Source organism: Leiobunum rupestre, chromosome 2, assembly GCF_980474605.1.
Source record: "Leiobunum rupestre chromosome 2, qqLeiRupe1.1.hap1, whole genome shotgun sequence".
Lineage (NCBI taxonomy): Eukaryota > Metazoa > Arthropoda > Arachnida > Opiliones > Sclerosomatidae > Leiobunum > Leiobunum rupestre.
Window position 1 is genome coordinate 42,838,211 of NC_143385.1, and position 16,050 is coordinate 42,854,260.

Below are 16,050 nucleotides of genomic sequence, written 5' to 3' on the forward strand. Positions count from 1 at the left end.
ACCGACCATGTTCCGACCCTGTCCCCCCGACTGAAATCGCCGCAGTCGGGCCGACTGTTTTGTGCTACATGGGAAGTTGCATAATCTACTTAAACTGCCACACGAGACTAGCGGAAGTGGGGAGATGTGGCATGATCTACTGGAAAGAAAGTGCGCCACGGACGCTACCATACAACGCCAAATGTTTCAGCTTCAGTTACACCGTGCAGTTTGAGCAGGCTCTGGCATGGAGTTTTACTCACACCAGTTTATTTGTTGCTCTGTAATTAATCGGTAAAGCACAAACCTGTCGAATATTGTTCTCAATCTATTGGTGGGCGCTAGAGCAATTATTTATACGCTTTCACACTACAAATCTCCTCAAATATCGACAGAGTTATTAAGACTATGTCTTAATACAGATTTTCTACGTTCTGAAGAATTTACTGACTAAAGTAGCGGAGGTAACTGCAAATTTCCAAAATTTCTCATTTGGGTATTTTAATTAATTTTGACTGGGTAACCACTTATTGAAAATCCTTCAGATTTTGAAAGTCTTTAAGCAAGACAGTAACGCTAAATCAGATAATGTCAAAATTTTGTTACAGAAAGTCCGTTTACTAATTTAGCGACACCAAAATCCACCTTGTCAGCACTTTTAGTGAATCCTTATTTAAACACGTTAAAATTACGTTAAAAATGAAGCCCAAATGTTAGCGTCACTAAGTTTCATGCAACCTTGTGACTAGACTTTAAAGCAAAATTAATAAAAAATAATCTTATTTCGCACCTTGTAGCCTCTTGTGACGCTACTGAATATATTTGGTTATTATTTAATCATTCGTGATGATAGCTATGTAATATTTCACCCCTTTTTCTCTGAAATGAAATTTTAAATTAGGTGTTGGTAATAAACACTAAGTTTCACTCAACACTAATGTGTCCACTTAACTTCTATCCTTTAAAAAAAAATTATTTTTCATTTGATAAGACAATATTCAACAAGATTAAGAAATCCCTTACCCGTATTTAGCAAAATTCGTGAAGAAATTGATAACATTCCTGGACAACTGCCGCTCGCTCTGCGTAAATCCGCCCGTCGCACTTAAGGCCCAACCGAAGACGAAATTGACGTCGTCTCCATGAATAGACCCGGCCCAAGGTGGTAGAGTGGAATCAGAAGGACGCTGCGTGAACAAGTATCTAAAGACTTCGTTGCCGTTTTTTACCAAATAATCGCTCATCGAGTTCATTTTGCACAACATGGAAATATCGGTGGCAAATCGTTTGAGCTGTACCCTAATAATGAATTTATTATCAGGATCCTCCCAGTCCATGTACAGATAATGAACTGTGCCCAGCAGAAGGTCGTCGTTCACCTTTAGAAAATACTTAATGGCATTCCTCAGGTCCTTTTGATCAATAAACGAATCGTTAAATGGTTTAATTAAATTATATAACATTGCAAATATGATCCCCTCGTCAGAGGTGGTACCCAAAAGAACTTTCAGATTAGGGTTCACTGTTTTCTTGGCAAATGCCGTTTCTGGCTCTAGTGGTAAATACGTTGTGTTCAGAATGGGAGCCCATTTTATTTCCATTTGAGATTGTTTACTCACTCTTACTGATATATTAGCCAATTTCACCGCATCTAGGTTTCTGAGACAGCTAACGACGTTCCTCCTTTTTTTGTTATTACAACCCGCGGCATTGGCTATGTCTGTACTAATGGTCTTAGCTGATGTCTAATCCATGTAACTCCAATAATTATTGCTAATACCACTTTGAATTATTACTCGCTGGAAAAGTCCAGTGCTGGAGGGTATCGTTAGATGATGATTAACAGCGGCCCCACCAGCACTGAATCCCATAAGTGTCACTCTGTTAGGGTCACCTCCAAACGCTTCCGCATTATCTCTGATCCACTTCAACGCCAAGCCTTGATCCATCAAACCCATATTTCCCGGTGCTTCATCGGAATCCATGTACATGAAACCGAAAATATTGGTTCGATAGTTCATAGACGCAAAAACAACATCACCCTCCGAGGCTATGATCTGGCCGTCCACTTCGTTGGAGGTTGAAGAGCCACCTTCAAATGAACCACCGTGAACGTAAACAATAACCGCCACCTTGAAAATCGGGTGCATTGGTGCCCAGATATTGAGCGTCAAGCAATTTTCGGAGGTATCCTTGTGGTTCGAAACCCACCATGGTTTGATCTGGATATCTGGCGTCTCCATGCTAAATCCTTGAATGCAGGACTTGGATTTCTTTGAAGCGATAAAGGTTTTCTTCCATGGTGGCACGTCTTCCGGGGATTTGAAGCGTAAATAACCAGTTGGCGGCTTAGCGTACGGAATACCTAAAAATGCCCTTACGGTTTTGCCAATTGGAGTCTCAACAACGATACCTTCAACAGGTCCAGATTGGGTTATTACCGTTAAATTACCAAAACTCCAAACGGAAAATTCTGCTAGTGACAAAACGAGGAGTTTCAAAACGAACATTTTAATTCGTGTGTGACTTCGTCTCTATACAAACGAAAAATCAGTCAATTTATTTATAACATATGCTTTTACGTTGGGAAACGTTATGATGTCTTAATTAAGTCCAAACTATTTTTGGATACGATTGCCAAACTTGAAAGATCTAGTTCAAGAGAATAATTCAGTTTCTGTATGTTAAGGTTAGGTTACGTGTCAAGTTCCACTTTAATCGTCGTAAAAATTTGCTTCCTGAGGAAAAGTCGAGATACGTGATTTGTTTAAAGAAATTCGAATACATTTGGCTGACTCATTTACTAATTTTTCTTACATTGACGTATTTACGTATATTGTCAGAATTGTTATGGTCATTATTCTGTATTTGGAACGAACAACGTGTTAATCTCGTATCGGGTTTTGCCTTGCTTGATTTTTGCAATCAAAGCATTTTGTTAATAATGGGAAAATCTAATATAAAAATATTTTTCGCTGACGTTATAATGAAAGTGTTATTTTTTATATCTTCGTCATTCAATCTATTTTGAAACTGTCCCACAGGGGCGTAGGAACGTTCTAGAAGTTGGAGGGGGCAAAGAGAAACGAAAAGGGGTCTAGAGAATGGTTTTGAATTTTAATGGAGTGTAGCTTCTCCGAATGCATGTGTACTTTTTACTACTATGTAAATTGGCGGGAAAAGACTGAAATTTAAACACAGTTGAGGTTCTATAAGCTTTAACCAATGTAAAGTCTAAAATATAATTTTTTGAATTGGTATTAGAAATTTGTTGAGATAAATTCCAAAATGATCTCAATTTTTAACCTGTTAGACACTATTTTTAAGAAAATCATTGGGAAAATAGTATTTTAAACTGTTAAAAACTATCTTACCGATTGAACATTAATATACAAATTATCTTTTTAAGCCACTTAATGCATTTAATTGGAAAAAATTATAATTGTTTAAAATCTAATTATCTTGGAAATATATATAAATTGTCTTTTATACAAGCAAAATACCAAGTGATGGAAAATGTTTTTTTAAGAACTCATTAACAAGATTATTGGATTAATTTTTCGCTTTTTGGTTTTTCTAATAAGTAACATGGCCTACGAGCAAACATTACCCTAAAAACTGTTTAGTCAATTTTAACGGAAGAAACTAAAACCTGACATCCGTTCTTGTTAAAACTTGGGTAGTTAAATTTATTCAGGGCAAAAAAACCTGTAAATATCATAATAAAAATAAACAAAATTTGCATTATGCAATTATTGGTTTCTACTTAAACTTAGAATTTAGTGAAAATATTTTGATGGTCCCCCATTGGAGCTAAAACGCCCATTGTTTTAAGAACTTTTGTTAACTTATCCCAAGTAACCCATACTGATTCTGAAATATATTGAAAAATCTATTCACAAGGTACTGATTTCCAATTGAATTTCCATTTTATGTGACACAAGAAGAATATCAATTGCTTTTTTTCTTTCACGATTTAATTAGTTTAAACACGATTTATTTTTACCGGGATTTGAAACGTTTTCTTTCTCATTTTAGTTACGGTTTACTCACAATAATTTATGCGTAGTTTGTTAGTCAACATAACCACGGAAACGTTCATATAATCACGGAATTGTCATTGCAACCACTAAGATTTTCAGACGACAAAGTTTAAAACCTTGATCTCTGACCCCAACCAAAAAATACGCTGCAAAACTTAAAAAGTATTTAAAGTCGTGATGGACCGCAATTTCTCATCACTTTCAAACTGCGACAATGAAGTTCATTTCAGAAGAACGGGCGGATATTCATTTCGTGTATGGACTAACAGTTGGCAATGCTTTTTCTGCTCAACGTCTCTTCCAGGAAAGGTACCCGAATCGGCGCATCCCATCGTCGTTTACGTGAGACAGGCACATTCTGGGTACGTTACTTAATTTTTTACTTGAACTTCTCTGCGACTGGTTAGTGACAAACGTTTTGTTTTCGTTTTACAGAACAGGAACGAAGTAGGTCGACCACGGGGTGGTCGCAATGTTCAATTGGTTGTGTGCTTGTTGCAGCATACTTCCAGGGGCTAGTAGGCCACACTTTTAAGCTCTCTGGCGCTCTTTTAACTCATCGTAGAAAATGGGAAAAAAACAGGCATACTTCTCAACTCTTTAAAATTTTTGGATAACCTTTGAAACACCCTGTATGTTGAGATGATCTGCGAGCAACATGGTCGAATTTCCCCTTGGCACGACAGCGTGCAAGATAATACGTCACAGTTGGGGCGTTGAACGCGTCGGAAGACTTAAGTTTAAGGAAAGATAACGGACAAACTTAATTTGGAGGGTAGAACGAGGTTACTTTACAATCATGAAGATGATTTGGTACACGACAAAATCTCGTCCCAAAAATGTCATCCCCCTGAAAAAATACTATCTTGGTATAAAGAAGGAAAATGTTGTAATGCCTTCAGTATTAATTGACAAAATAATGTAATTGCACAAATGCTTTAACCCTACAATCTTTGCTCCAGGAGTTAAAATCCGCTTCTCCTAATTTAACGGCTTGGGCCAAGGGAGATAGGGCACCTTTGTTAATTTTCTGCGGGTGCAAGTATCAAAATGAGAGCAAACTGATTATGTATGACATATTTTTACCGCTCTGCGTTAGAGGTCAATAGATTATGGAATATATATACTGCTTAGCGGTCGGTATCGATATTAATATTAAACTTCAACGATGACTGTATATTACATCTCTTCCAGGACACGTATCCACCTTAATACAAAATTTTAAACATGTACTTAGGCAGGCTGACGCGGATAAAATTGAGTGAAAATTAACCCACAAATCACGGATGTAAAAGTTTATTAAAAAGGCAATGCTTTGAAAACAAAGTAAGATGTAAAACCACCAATGCCGCATCGAGGGAAACTTCCAGTATCTATGGAAATTTTGACCCAAAAACACGAGCCTAATGGAATTGATTGCATTTGAAAAAATGCATTCAGCAATGACAGAGGTGGGCAAACATTGTGAGCGTTCATTTTTGAAAATCCTCTCGAAACGAGTGAGCACTTCAAATACGAAGGTCGGTTGGTCTTGTTAAGCGAGAAAGACAAATTGAGTCAGCTCAGGGTGATCGCCGATTAGTTCGCTCAGGCAGTGATTTTTCACGGCGCGGTGAGCGAGATCGGCCGATCGACGCGCTAGCCTGCTCAATTTTAAGCGCCACGTCCCCTAGCGGCGGGATAATTCGTTCACTAGAAAGCGCTGACGACGGGCTGAGTGAGATCGCGCCGAGAGAAAAGTTAGTTTTTTAACATTGGAATTTATCATCCCACTGAACGACGGGGTTGACTGTTTCCCGGAATTCGCTCAGAGCACTGTGAGAAAAAATTTCATTTCTTATAAATTATTTCATAAAAAAGTGCATTGAATAAAAAAATCTACAATAAAATATTATTTGTATATTTTTTTTCTCACCGCGCTGTGAGCGAATTCCGGAAAAAAGACTATCTCGTCGCTCAGGGCGTTGAGAAATTCCAATGTTAAAAAACTAGCGCTTATCTCGGCGCGATCTCACTCAGCCCGCCGTCAGCGCTTTCTAGTGAACGAATTATCCCGCCGCTGGAGGACGTGGCGCTTCAAATTGAGCAGGCTAGCGTGTCGATCAGCCGATTTCGCTCAACGCACCGTGAACGATCAGTGACGGAGAGAATTTCACGGCGCTCGGCCTGAGCTGGTTCAGTTTAAGAGAGAGAAAATAGCATCGCCAGTATTGAGCACTAGCTTACTTGATCACTCAAATTAAAAAGGTCTGAGCGTTCATTTCAGAATTTGCTCACAATTTTTGCCCACCTCTGAGCAATGATAGGGGCTTATCGAAAGGTTTAAGTGGAATTCAGTTGAGCTGGCACCCCTGCAAATGTAACCAACGTAAATCTCTAGGAAAAACTGGTCCGTGAACGAAATAGTTGAAATTAGTTAGTTTAAACTTTGAAATTTTAGTGGCGAAAAAATACTAAATAGTCTATAGCGGGTATTCACTTAAGGGTTTCTAGTTTTATAATTATAAAATTTTCTTAACTAAGGATAATTATTTCGAAAATAATTAATGTCATTTTTTTAAGGGTAACTTAAGTATAATTTACATACAAGTTATTAAAAAATAAAATAAGGACTAGATTTGTTTAAAATTTAATTTATGTTTTACGATCTCAAATATTTTTTTATAAATCCTATTTTATTAATTAAAGAAATTGATTATATAATGTATTTCACCTGTCACAATGTTTCTTCATAAACGTTGTTGAAAAGGTACTACAGAAGTCAGTGAAAATACATACGAAGGTCCCTGAGTTGTAGGAGAAAAGTCGAAGCTTTTTGAAAAAACGACCAAGAAAGATTGCAGAGGCTGCACGGTTCGTAAAGAGCTGATAATGCAAACGCTAAGTTGATAGTTTAGTGCAGGGGCTGCTGACGACCAGTTCTTGCAGTAGATAAAACCACGTTTTTAGGAAAAGACCTTAGATAAAATTAGGTTAAGCCTACAAGGGCCCTGAAAAGCCGCTATTCTAGAAGTAAAGTAGATATTTAACAACGTGTGAGAAAGTTTCCCAAAAGCCGTTGATGTAGAAAATATATCGATGTTCTTGGATAGAAACATAAAAGAATGGTTCTCACAGGCTGTGTGGAGCATGATAGCTTATTTACTCGAAACAATTTAGGAGATAGTTCGATGTGTTTTTAGAGAAACGTGGAAAAAAGATCTGACGTATAGCATTCAGCAACGTTATTACAGGACATAGCCCCATGTTTTTGGGAATAAAATTAATGGAAAGTTCCGTTCTAGTCTTCATAAGGCCTGGAGAGCCTTTTTGCCAAAGATATCTTGATGATTTTGACGAGGCTTCGAAGGTCATGAAAAAATTAAACCTGAAGAAAACACGAGGTGTTTAGAAAGAAACCTTAAAGAAAATTTCCTCAGGCCATGCATGGAAAAACGTTATCGTGGGAGAGGAAGGTGAAATAAAGGCAGCGTATACCCCAGAAACCAGTATTTCCAGATACAACTGAATATTTTCGAGATACATAGGGTGTAAAGGTTTCTTTGTCCTAGATGTTTTGGCGATAAAGCCTTCAATTCAGGTGGCCGGGTTATAATGCGTAGGACAGTGGTGGCAAGTCCTATAAGCCACGCGAGCCAACAGCTCCCATCACGTTATTTAAATATTTGTAACTTCTTCCGCTATTTGATAAGCTATTTTGTTTTGGTGGCTTCTTTTTTTTTGGGGGGGTTTTGTTAATCATTAATCTTGACTTTGAAACAGCTTTTTACTTAACGGAGAGGCTGTATTTGGCTTAATACTCAAAATGCTTTCTAGGGGATTTGGCAATATTGCACTTTCCTTAATTTTTGGTGTACTTTGAAAATGACAGTTAGATAAACTGGACATGAAAAGACTTTCCGGAGTAGTTAACGGAGAATTGATAGTTTTCTCAAATATCTTTTCTCTGTTAATAAAAGATCTACATTTGACAGGTGTCAAAATGTTTAAATTGTTATCATTGTTGGATTGGAACTATTGTAATAATCAATCATAAAGGACTGGTCTCGGGTTTCTCTGTCTTTGGAAGATGTAGATTTCGCAGGTGTTAAAATGTTTAAGTTGTTATAACAGTTTTCTTTGAGGTAGGAACTATTGCTCTCATCTAGCATTAAGGTAGGAACTGAAATCTCCAGGTACTTTTTTGGCTTATAATTTAGAAGTTCAGCTTTTAAAGCAGTACCAAAGACTTCTGTTTTAAAATGAACGGAACAATTTCTTGCGAATTTTGGATTAACCTTGTCTGAATCTGATTTCTAATTTGACCCTTTCCATCCAAAAGTTCGAATATCAGATTCCACAGGCAATCTGTAATAAGAAATGTCGATGTTTTTTGTTTTGTTGACATTGTTTAAACATTCATTTACTGCGCAATGTACCCAGGCATTTTAAAAATCGGGCAATTTAAAATTATAAATATTTAGTCTAATAATAACTAGGATATTTTTTAGATAATTGAAGCTGTACTTACTTTTTAAGCCTTGCCACATTCCAATTCAAGGAAAAACCACGCCGTCCGCTGCGTCAGTGACTACTTTACTCACATTTATATCTCTTGATACGAAACACCTTGGTTGTAACCCAATGACGTCAAAATGAGGGGCGCGTTGTCTCTACCCACCACACCGAAACCCAAGGATTTACGTTTTGAAAACCGCCTCCTTCCGCCAACCTTTTGTTAGTGCATGCACGATTTACGAACCTTGGAAATCAATGTTTCCACAGGCTGCACGGGCCACAGAGAGTCGTTATTGACAAAGATAACTTTGTTTTTGGTGGAACGAAAAGTTACCCCAGACTGCCTATGTCAGAAAGGTTAAAGAGCCGTGGAAACAATTAATTGTCACACCATTTATTATTTGCTTCAGCGAAACCATTTCATTTCGAGATAAATACAAAATAAAAATTTTGGAAAAATAACATAATTTTTTATGATAATCCACCGCCATACTCTTAAAACTGTACTAATTGTTGGAAAAGGTGTAATCCAGTTAAAAGTTGAAGTCATAACAATACCAACCTGATCTGAAAGCTTTTGTGTATTTCTTTAGTTAGTAAAAAAAATTATCGCATTATTTACTAACTAAAGAAATGAACTAATTAATGCGTTTAAAAAATAATAATGATAAATTTCTAAATGTTGTATGAAACTGTTAGATAGTGTTTGAATATTACAAGGTTTTTTTTTAAAGTGTTTTTTTAATGTGTTGTGTTTTCCGGTTTAATATTATATATATTGGTAAATTTTTTACTTGATTAAATTGGTTTTAATAGCAAGTGGAAGGGCTATAAGTCGCTTGAAGACTTGGCACTCCAACAACTTATGTATTCCTAAAAAATAAAGAAATTTGTATTTGAATTTGAATTTGAACTACTCAAAATTGCAAATTTTTACTCTCCAAATAATTTTTGTTGAAAATGTTTCGATGAAAGTATGCTAATAAATCGCCAAGAGCAAATCAACAGGGCTCCGCCCAGGTAGCAACCCTGTGAGCCCAAGTTCAGTTATTTTAAATAAATATTGTAAGCTTGAGACGAGACCGATAAGTTTTCACATTAAAACCGAGCCCAAGCTGAGGTATTGTGGAACGCATATTGTAACTAGTGAGCCCCAGCTTGAGCCCCTGTTAAAATACAAATTACTTCAAGCTCAATCTTGAACATATTTAATGATTCACATTACTTGGAGCTCGAGCCCGAGCCCGTATTAAAAATTAACGTACTAAGAATTCAACCTTGAGCTAGAAATAATACTTGAGACCGAGCGCGAGACTGATTATGGTAGTTTTCATATCTGAGGAGAGCCCGAGCCTGAGACCTATTTAAATACTGTTTTGGTATCAGAGGAGGAGCTCGATCTCCTTCCAATTCGCGGTATTGTTTAGCCCTATGCTCACATTCCAAATTTTTTTGGAAAAAAAAGCTTTAGAAGCTAATGCCGCCGTCTGGATTCCCGGGCTCAGAGCTGCCTGCCCCCCCCCCCCCCCGCCCCGACAGTCTTCCAGAGGTGCCAGTGATGCCGGAATGGAGCTCGTAAACATTAATTGGGCTATTTGATAAATCAATAGTGCGACGAAACATCGAGCTCGAGCTTGAGCCTTTAGTAGATTTAAAACACAGTGAGACCAAGGTCGAGGCCACCATTTTATTTGTAAGTAACTAATAGGGAGCCTGAGCCCGAGATCACATGTTGAATTGTAATGCGAGCCCGAGCCCGAGACTGCCCGTATATTTTTAACTATAGTGAGTCTGAGACGGTTTGTACGTTTTAAATCTACTGAGCTCGAGACCTCACATAGGCGGATAAATTTAGATTCCAAGCTCAAGCCCAAGATCCGGCCAATAATTGGCGAGACCAACCGTAAGCTCATATACGAATTCAGTGAGGTGAGCTCGAGCCCAGCTCTTGGGTTGACCTATGGGTAGCAATGACAACGTTTCAGTTTCGTTGATTTTGGGTTTTTCGGCTTATACAGGATGTTTACTAAAAAATGAACCAGGGCGAGTATCTCAAAATCTGTTTTAGTTACGATTTTGAAATTTGCAAGTCGTATACAAGATGTAGGGGGAAACCTACTGCGAAAATGTCAATGACCTTGAACCATGTCCTCCAGGTCATCCAAAAACTAACTCGAGAACCATAAATGTTAGAAAGTTGGTTCCAATTAGAAAAGCGTTCCACGTGACTTTTTAAGTACAAGTAGGTTTGACCTGATCGGATTTGACCAAAAGGAAGCCGAGAAATGCTAGATGAAAAACAAGAAGGTCGTTAAGTTGATAACGTGTCGAAAGCGAGGTTCGGGAGCTGATAACTCTAAAGATACTCGTGTTAGAAAACTGACATTTGCTAGACATCCTCATCAGAATTGAGGGTCTTTAGTTTAAAAATTTCAATGACTTTGAACCATGTCTTCAAGGTCATCCAAAAACTAACGCTATTAGAAAATTGGTTCCAATTTGAAAAGTGTTCCACGTGACATTGTAGGTCTAATTAGCTTTGATTTGATCGAATTTGACCAATAGGAAGTCGAGGAACCCTTTTTCAAAATCAAAAAGGTCGTTAAAATGAAAATTGAAAGAAAACGCACATAACTCGAAACCAATTCGTGTGACATCGAAATTTGCTAGACAAACTCATTATGGTGGGAGTTTTTCAAGTTTGTCTTTGAAGACATGGTTCAAAACTACTTCCTATTGAAACCTAGTTTCTAAACCCAATGGATTCACACCTTAAACCTCGTCTTCAAGGTCATCCAATATTACAAACTTGAAAAACTCCCACCATAATCAGTTTGTCTAGCAAATTTCGATGTAACGCGAATTGGTTTCGAGTTAAGTGCGTTTTCTTTAAATTTTCATTTTAACGACCTTTTTGATTTTGAAAAAGAGCGGCACTAAGGTTTTTTCACAAGTGGGCTAATTATTTTGTGGCCCCTAAGAATTTGGTGGCCCTTACAACTTTAGTGACCCCTTATAAATTTTCCAGGAAGCGAGAAGAGCAAGGTCGTTTTATTGTTGCGGCTCTCGTCCCTTTTACTGGACCTTGTATCCGACCAGGAGGGGACAAGTGCATGCCCGGGGTATTTCCCTAAATTCCCTTAAGCCCCTTTCTTTTGTTTCTATCGTCCATTCAGCTTTCTCTCAATTTCTGCCCCCTTCCTCTATATCTGTTTATGGTCTACTCTCTTCTTGAGTAAACGAATTATTTTGAAAGTTTTTTTTCTTAGCAATAAAAAAAATTTCTAGAGATTAAGAAGATTCATAAGTTCAAATATGTGGCCTCTTAATTATAAATATATGGCCCTTTTAATAAAAATGTGGCCCCTCTCAGAAATGCAGGGGGGCTAAAGCCCACCTCAGCCCACCATTAGCGCCGCTACTGCCTTGACTTCCTATTGGTGAAATCCGATCAGGTAAAACCTACTTGTACTTAAAAAGTCACGTGGAACGCTTTTCTAATTGGAACCAACTTTCTAAAATTTACGGTTCTCGAGTTAGTTTTTGGATGACCTTGAAGACATGGTTCAAGGTCATTGACATTTTCGCAGTAGGTTTCCCCCTACATCTTGTATACGACTTGCAAATTTCAAAATCGTAACTAAAACAGATTTTGAGATACTCGCCCTGGTTCATTTTTTAGTAAACATCCTGTATAAACCGAAAAACCCAAAATCAACGAAACTGAAACGTTGTCATTACTACCCATAGGTCAACCCAAGAGCTGGGCTTGAGCTCACCTCACTAAATTCGTATATGAGCTTACGGTTGGTCTCGGGCTCACCTTGGTCTCGCCAATTATTGGCCGGATCTTGGGCTCGAGCTTGGAATCTAAATTTATCCGCCTATGTGAGGTCTCGAGCTCAGTAGATTTAAAACGTACAAACCGTCTCATACTCACTATAGTTATAAATATACGGGCAGTCTCCGGCTCGGGCTCGCATTACAATTCGACATGTGATCTCGGGCTCAGGCTCCCTATTAGTTACTTACAAATAAAATGGTGGCCTCCACCTCGGTCTCACTGTGTTTTAAATCTACTAAAGGCTCCAGCTTGAAGACATGGTTCAAGGTCATTGACATTTTCGCAGTAGGTTTCCCCCTACATTTTGTATACGACTTGCAAATTTCAAAATCGTACCTAAGACAGATTTTGAGATACTCGCCCTAGTTCATTTTTTAGTGGACATCCTGTATAATGTTTTAAAAAGATAGTGTCATAATTTTCTACGTATTTGAAGCTTTTTCATCAATTATTGAAAAATATATTAAAGAAAAATATAGTTATAAAACATTTTGTATAAATATAAATATTCACGATTAATTTCAAATTATAAAATAGAAAGATAGCGTAACTTTTTTTTATCACATACTGTCTACGTCATAGATAGGTTGATGTTTATTGGTTGCTACTTGAGCGAGCTGGAGATAGAATTTTTAGGGGATTACAGCAGGAAATTTTACTCCCATAACTTTCTTTTGATCCGAGTTTCCCGCTTTCGCACGCTTTAAGACCCTCATTCGATGGAAAGTAATGGAAAGATAAGCCACTTTTGTTGTTATTATTACTGCAGGAAGGAACTGCACAATACACCGCCCACGGTCTTCGGTGCTCTCGGTGGCATCTTTCCGTAGAATATAAATATTGTTATAATACCTTGTTATCGATTTCTTTTTCAATTTCTACTGTGATAATAATATTTTTACACGTAGTGACGTAGGCGGATCGTGAAGTCGTGATTCGAGAATCTCGAACCGCGTGGTCCGCGAGAAGAAAGTCAAAAAACGCGCTAACAAATCCTCTACGCGATAGTAGAAAAGACTACTGGAAATTCCCCGCCGCTCGAGCGCGCCGAAATCGACCAAATTCATGACGTCAACAATCTGTAAAGTTTTCGCGCGGCTATTGAAATACCATTGTTTTACATTAAAATTTTAACTAAATACTAATTGAAACTGCTAATATGTATATATATTCTGATTCAGGACTTAAAAATATATCATTAAGTGTAAGCCAAAGAACAACATTTTAAATTAATCTGAGTTGGCACTATCTCTTTAAGGTTATTTATTAACTTAATATCAACGTTGATATTAGGTGAATACTTTCAACTCTTTTCAACGTTATATTTCATAAGATATATTTACTTTATTTTCTTTTATAATTTTCGAATTTACAACTGAAAACTCTTCAACAATCCTTATTCTTAAATTAAAACAGATACTCGTAAATGATAACTCCGTTTTTCTTGGGCATCAACATTTTCTAAAACAAATTATTCACTTCTGTAAAAGTACCTATTAGGAGACGCTAAAGCTTCAATGTTGCTGCGCCACCTAGGCTCAAGTATTTCAAGAACTATTCTATAGAAGTTGAGGAAAAACCTTATGTTAAATTAAACCTAAAGTGATTGATTAAAAGTAAAATATTACGCTTCATAAACAATTTGTTAATTTCTATAGTTCTTATCTTCTATTCGTTAGTATTATGGAGATAATAATAAAGATACGTTCTTGGTATTATCAAGAACGTATCTATATAATAAAAAGCTGTTGGTTGGGTGGTAGGTTCGTTCGTCAACCGTCAACCGATTTATTTCTCGATTTTCTGACGCTTTTTGCGCGCGCGCTACGGGCGCGAGGCAGTGTTGGGCATTTTCGTCAAAGAGCCGCTCACGCTCACGTCTTATTGCTCCTCTCTTTCCGCTCTTTTTTGAGGGGTAAAATTTTCGCTCCTCTCTTTCCGCTCTTTTTTGAGCGGTATAATTTTCGCTCTTCTCTTTCCGCTCTTTTTTGAGCGGTATAATTTTTGCTCCTCTCTTTCAGCTCTTTTTTGAGCGGTAAAATTTCACTCCTCTCTTTCAGCTCTTTTTGAGCTGTAAAATTTTCGCTCTTTTTGAGCGATAATATTTGTAGTTCATTTGCCATAATAATAAATTAATACTTGAAGTCATTCAAATTATTATTAAATATTTGATATTTATTGTATGAGAGGGGGCTAAGGTTTTGTCTTCTGCCCTGGGCGACCGTAAGTTTAGTTACGCCACTGTATAGCGATTGTCGTGTACTAGTTTCACGTATGGAAAACCCTCGTCGCCATTGCTAATTATTTTGAAATCGGACCCCCAGGATACAGAAGTTTAATCGGAAACTTTTTCGCCCCTCTCTTTCCGCTCTTTTTTGAGCGGTAAAATCGGCGCTCCTCTCTTTCCGCTCTTTTGTTGAGCGGCAAAATAGGCACTCCTCTCTTTCCGCTCTTTTTTGGGCGGTAAAATATTCGCTCTTATTTTTCCGCTCTTTTTTGAGCGGTAAAGTTTTCGCTCTTATTTTTCCGCTCTTTTTTGAGCGGTAAAATTTTCGCTCCTCTCATTTTTGTTTTGCGCTCTTTTAAAATGATATTTTACCGCTCATTTTTGCTCATAATAACAAATCCGCTCACAATGAGATGAGCGATTCGCTTTTCCACATCGAGTTGGCTTTGATTTCCGATTTGGTTTTTAAATTCTTTATTACAAATTTTCAAAAGTGACGCAAATGTCAGTTTCTAAAAATGCTCAAAATCTGTCGCCCCTGAGAGTTCGGCCGTGTTTGTCCCAACCCGAAATAGACCCGAAAATTTTCTCCCTTTCCGGCGCGAAGTTCGAAGGGGGGGGGGGCAGTGTGTCAGAATTTATAGCCCGGTGTACCTAGTAACAGAGACCATACCACCGGAGGCCTATCATCATAGTGCCCTACGCCAACGTGCACCTAGCCCGGACAGGTGACAAATCCAGCATGGATAGCAGTACCCTACTACCGATGTTCGCACCTTTGACGCAAGCCACTCAACCCAGCAGAAGGAACAGCAATGGGTGGACCAATCCCCACTTCGCACACAGCAGTGGGAGTAAGAGTGGATGCTGTAGCAACTCCAGCCGACACCCTACCTACGTAGGTAAAGAGTCAAACCCTTTGGAGAGAGCTCCTAAAGGGAAACGACGAGCACACAGCAGCCCAAGTAACCCGGCACAGCTGGCACCGGAGATCCCAGTGTGACCCCCAAAAGGCCGGGAAACAGGACCGCCGTGCCCGCATATGTAGGCCCGCCGCCCCACAGTAGGCTACCCAATCCAACGAGGCGGTCAGTTTGCACGGACCCTCTCCGTTAGCCTTAGCCGAAGCTCAGTATCCAGCCCAAACCTGACCAAATTCGGAGGTGGAGATAGGACCATTTGTTCAGAGCTAACATCTCCCAGTGCGCCACCGCCCTTATGGGTTACAAGAGCCGGACCCCGACTCCCCGGTAAAGCCCCAGTTATTGCACACTCTAACCCATTTAGGGCCGAAGAAGCAAGAGAGCTGAACGCGCCAGTATCCTTGCGACAAGTTTAGCACACGCTCGGTGAGGAAAAATGGCACCGCTGCATCTTTCGTAATGGCCGCCATTTTTTCTAATTGTTTAGTCGAAGCATGGTGGAAGCTGTTAAGAACCTCCCGAGGATGCTGGCGCGTT

At 38.5% G+C, this 16,050-nt stretch overlaps 1 protein-coding gene across 1 annotated transcript; it reads right to left on the minus strand.

The window, feature by feature from the left end:
* Positions 1–998: 998 nt before the first annotated feature.
* Positions 999–15,983, minus strand: LOC149957561 (cholinesterase-like). The gene is made up of 3 exons (XM_090167093.1): positions 15,870–15,983; positions 1,776–2,513; positions 999–1,724 (listed from the first exon to the last, which is right to left on the minus strand). The coding sequence occupies exons 1-3, from the start codon at positions 15,981–15,983 to the stop codon at positions 999–1,001; spliced, it is 1,578 nt and encodes a 525-aa protein (XP_090023219.1).
* Between the last annotated feature and the right edge of the window lie 67 nt (positions 15,984–16,050).